The 4,451-nt window shown below is 42.4% G+C and overlaps 1 protein-coding gene across 1 annotated transcript; it reads left to right on the top strand.

Annotated features, from left to right (window-relative positions):
- Positions 1 to 505: 505 nt before the first annotated feature.
- Positions 506 to 3,447, top strand: LOC142931840 (G-protein coupled receptor 26-like). The gene is made up of 3 exons (XM_076075958.1): positions 506 to 1,176; positions 2,148 to 2,261; positions 3,195 to 3,447. The coding sequence occupies exons 1-3, from the start codon at positions 506 to 508 to the stop codon at positions 3,445 to 3,447; spliced, it is 1,038 nt and encodes a 345-aa protein (XP_075932073.1).
- Positions 3,448 to 4,451: the final 1,004 nt, after the last annotated feature.

Genomic DNA, 4,451 nt, shown 5'->3' with positions numbered 1-4,451 from the left:
GTGCTTCTATTTTTTGCTCAAGAAAGCTATTTTTGAACAGGGGTGCACCAACGTGCTATAGACTCTAGCCGAGTAGACAATATAAGTAGCGACAGAGCCCGAAAGCTTGAAGTACTTTCATGTCCCTTTCAGAGCAGCGTGTCAATGCGCAATTGCGCAGCCAGGAAACTCTGAGCTGTGAGACCATAGGCAAGGAGGATTCTGCAAAACTACCGCAGTGCCTGTCGGAAAAAAAGCCTCCTGCTGTGACCCCATTCCCATGGAAATTCATTTCAAATGTTACTCATTGTGATCAGGTGAGCACTATTTCTCTATGAATTCCCTGCGGCTTGATCTTGGACGGTATTGGAGGGACCGTTTCGTTAATTGACATTTGGACACATTGGGAGGTTAAGCATGACAATGTATTGGACTCATATATGTTGTGGCAGCAACTCACGATGACAGTTCGCATCAGGACGGTGGATGCACTTATCAAAAGTCAGGATATTTCAGCGGAAGCACCATGGACGCAGCGGACATAGTTGCTTCCGTTTTGGTTTTGGGGATAATTATCGTGTCGCTGCTGTCCAACATTGTGGTGCTGATCTGCTTTCTGTACAACCCGGAGATCCGCAAACAGGTACCCGGTCTTTTCATTCTCAACTTGACGTTTTGCAACCTGTTGCTAAGCGTGTCAAACATGCCACTAACTCTGGTCGGGCTCGTCACCACGGGCTACCCCGGAGGCAGCGGCTTCTGCCAATTTGTGGGTTTCCTCGACACTTTTCTCACCACTAACTCCATGCTGAGCATGGCAGCTCTCAGCATCGATAGATGGGTGGCGGTGGTGTTCCCTCTGAGCTACCACTCAAGAATACGGCACCGGGATGCAGTGGTAGCACTGGCATACACGTGGATCCACTCACTTTGCTTCTCAACAGTGGCCACCTGCCGCTCCTGGGTCGGGTTCCATCACCTTTACGCTTCGTGCACTCTCTGCAACGTCAGGGCGAAGGGAGCCGGGACGCAGTTCGTCATTTTCACGGTGGCTTTGCACTCCCTCACTTTCCTCCTCACGCTGATCGTGTTGTGTGTAACGTACTTGAAAGTGCTGAAAGTCGCAAGGTTTCACTGTAAACGCATCGACGTGATCACCATGCAGACGTTGGTGCTGCTTGTGGATATCCACCCCAGGTAAACAATCATAGAGATGCATTCAGTCTAATCCGCTTGTCCTTTTGATGCATTTGTATTTCACTGAAGTGATTTCTATCTGTTCCCTTTCATTGTGTCCACTATAACATTTCAGAAGGAGCATTTTTGATCCTGTGGAAAAAATTGAGAACATGCTCCAAAGAATTCTGAGAGTTTAAGACACAAATAGTGACTAACCTAGTGTTTATAATATAGAATACCAAAAGGATGGTGGTGGGTTTACTCTTCTTTGCTTTGCAGAAAGTGCTGAGTTTTTAGAAGATGGACAGGAAAAATAATCAATTTATTCATCAAAAACATTGCCTGGCTCCAGATTGAGGATTTGCTGTTTTTTTAAATCTTTTTAATCAATTTCTACTATATATTTTTTTGTAGTTTGGACAGCTGGTCAGACAAATTGAGCAATTTGGAAATGTTACCTTGGGTGCTGTGACGCACATTCTTCCGAATACATTTCATAGTTATCTGTAAAAAACGAATATTTCGAAATGAATCTATAATCAAAGAAATTGGTTACAGTAGTTATTTGCATTACTACACAGTCAAAATATACTTTTAACTATTTTAAACCACACAATGTATACACAAAACTTTCTGGAGCATCCCTCTATGTGGCTACACATGAATATAAATGTCTCCACTGATGATGAGTGAACTCTGTCAAGCCTGTCTGCAGTCAGTGTTTACATTATTATGTCTCATTAAGGTCAGAAATGCCTCCATCATTTTTTTTTGTGTATCTATCATTTGCTATCCATCCTGATTTACACTTTCAATGTCTCACCATTTACATAATTGATGTACAGTATCCAATGTAATCCTCAGAGATAACAGGGCACAGTTCACTGCTTTCTTCTCATCCATCCCACATGTTTTCTCTGTGGACTGCTTCATGGTGGCTGCTTGTCTCTGAACATGCTTCCTGGGGATAACGGTGTGTGCTTTGGCAGTGTGCGGCAGAAATGCTTGGATGAGCAGAAGCGGAGGCGGCAGAGGGCCACCAAAAAGATCAGTACTTTCATCGGCACATTTGTGGTGTGCTTCACCCCACATGTCATTACAAGGTGAGCAGAGATTCATTAGATTCTAATTGGGGTTTTTGTGCACTCATCCTCACCTTTCCTTTCTTTTGAATCACACTATTGAAAAGAAATGCTTAACATACAGCGTAAAGGATATTGAACTACAGCTCGGCAATAAAATAAATTGAATTATCTTCCTCGTTCAGCTTCATAAGTACAACTCTCCCAGGACTTTCTTTCCCTTACCTTGTTGCTGCTAATGCGCTTCTACTCGCCTTATCGTTTGAATACAGATGGTGATAATTATTTTCAATGCTGTCTTGTTATCTGGTAACGTTCTGGTAACTGCTTCCTTTTCATAATGTCACAGCTCATTGGCTCTACACTCATTTCTCATCCTTGTCACTGAGTTTCCACAGCTGGGGAGATGAGAAGGAGAGAGACAGGGAGAGAGGGAGATAGCCAATGAGTCAGTGATGGTATCACTGGCTCTCATTAGTATTAGCCACAGTATTAGTGGTGGCAACCTGTCAGAAGCTGTTAATATTGTGGTATGGAAATAGAAAGGAAGTGCATTAGGAGCAGTGTGGTGGTGAGACACGTTCGACTTGAGGAGATCATGCCAATTACGAAAAGACAGATTGAAGACAAAACAATGCTCCTGTTGGTTTTTACTTTGTCTTTAATTTCATTTAGAAGGACAAAAGAAGTGTCAGGCACTGGATTTGTTGAAAAGTTATTTTAACAGCAAGAAGTCTGAAGCTGCAAAACTGACACCCATCAGTTCACGTTCCCCAACACAGTGGTGACATTTCAGTGAAGTGAAATGATGACATTTTGTCAATATTACAGCACCGGGGGAGGGTCATTAGCTTTACTCTTCCACTCCACTTACACTGATCTAAGAATTGGCTTGCGTCTTGCTTATGGATGGTGTGTGACCTTTTGTTCTTCTTTTGTTTTTTGTTGAGGCAGAATTGTAGAGCTGTTCTCCCCAGGGCCCATAAGCCCTCACTGGGGAGTGCTGTCCAAATGTTTGGCCTACAGCAAGGCAGCAAGCGACCCGTTTGTCTACTCGCTGCTGCGTCACCAGTACAGGAAGACCTGCAACCTTCTGGCTAACAAAGTCCTCAAGAGGAGTCCACTCAACTCCTCCTCCCTCAGGATGGAGAACAGCGCAGCGAGGAGCGACAACCATTCCAACACAACCAACAACATCCGACAGTAGATTGACCTCTGCGTGACGGTGTAACATCAGAGTGAACTGTTAACGTAATTATTGTTGAAGGACAAGGCTGGCAATATTCTCTTTTTTTCTTATTGTCAGCAAATCCCATGAAAAGACTAAACTCGACAAGACGACTTTCCCATCCTGTCCTAAAACGTGTTTACAGTGTACGACTCTCGGCAGCAGATTTGGTACACTAGAAAATATTTACAGAAGCAGGACTGCATACATAAGATCAACGTAAAATAAACTACACTGCCCATGTAATGAAGGAACATGTCACCCAGCGAGTGTGGCTCATAGATGCATTTTTAATAGTTTTTGGACAATGATGGAGGTGTAAGGCCCAGAGGAATAATCTGTATAAAGCTTTGGCTACACAGGAAATAATAATCAGTAGGATCCATTCATTGTAAAAATATAGAATATCCTAAAGAATAATTGACAGACCCCTTTTGTAGGTTATGTGTGTAGATTGTAATGGCATTAAGTATTTCAATACAGATGTAATACCGTCTTTTTCTGCAAAGACTGACAGTTTCCAATGAGCTTATTTCGTAGCATTCTGGTAAATGTGTGTCAAAATGTGTTTTACATCACACCTGAACTGAATGGCAATGTTTCTAAATTCGAGCAACACCTCTGACCTCAATGATGATTCTCTGGCTGGATAAAGTAGTATAGTATATGTTGGAGGGATAATATAATAGATGAGTATTTTAACTGATGGTTTAATTGAAATGACTGTATGCTGTAGCTGTGAGTTCTAAAGTGCCTTTTAGACTACATGAGCTCGCTGATTTAATCAAAACACAACAGAGGAAACCTTCACATTCTGTCATTTTCTTGGTATTCTGTGCTGTGGTCAAGTGTGATGATGGAGCCTGTGATGCAGTTTGGTGACATTGTAAGAAAGTTTTTAGTGATGTTTATTTTGTAATAGCCACATTGTATTGTTGCATCGAGCAGAACAGGGCGAAATGTTATTTGAATGTGGTAGCAGC

The sequence above is a fragment of the Anarhichas minor genome, unplaced genomic scaffold (assembly GCF_050575085.1).
Source record: "Anarhichas minor isolate MPS153535 unplaced genomic scaffold, ASM5057508v1 ptg000054l, whole genome shotgun sequence".
NCBI lineage: Eukaryota > Metazoa > Chordata > Actinopteri > Perciformes > Anarhichadidae > Anarhichas > Anarhichas minor.
The sequence above is the reverse complement of the archived record's forward strand: the minus strand, read 5'-3'. Positions and strand labels throughout refer to the sequence as shown.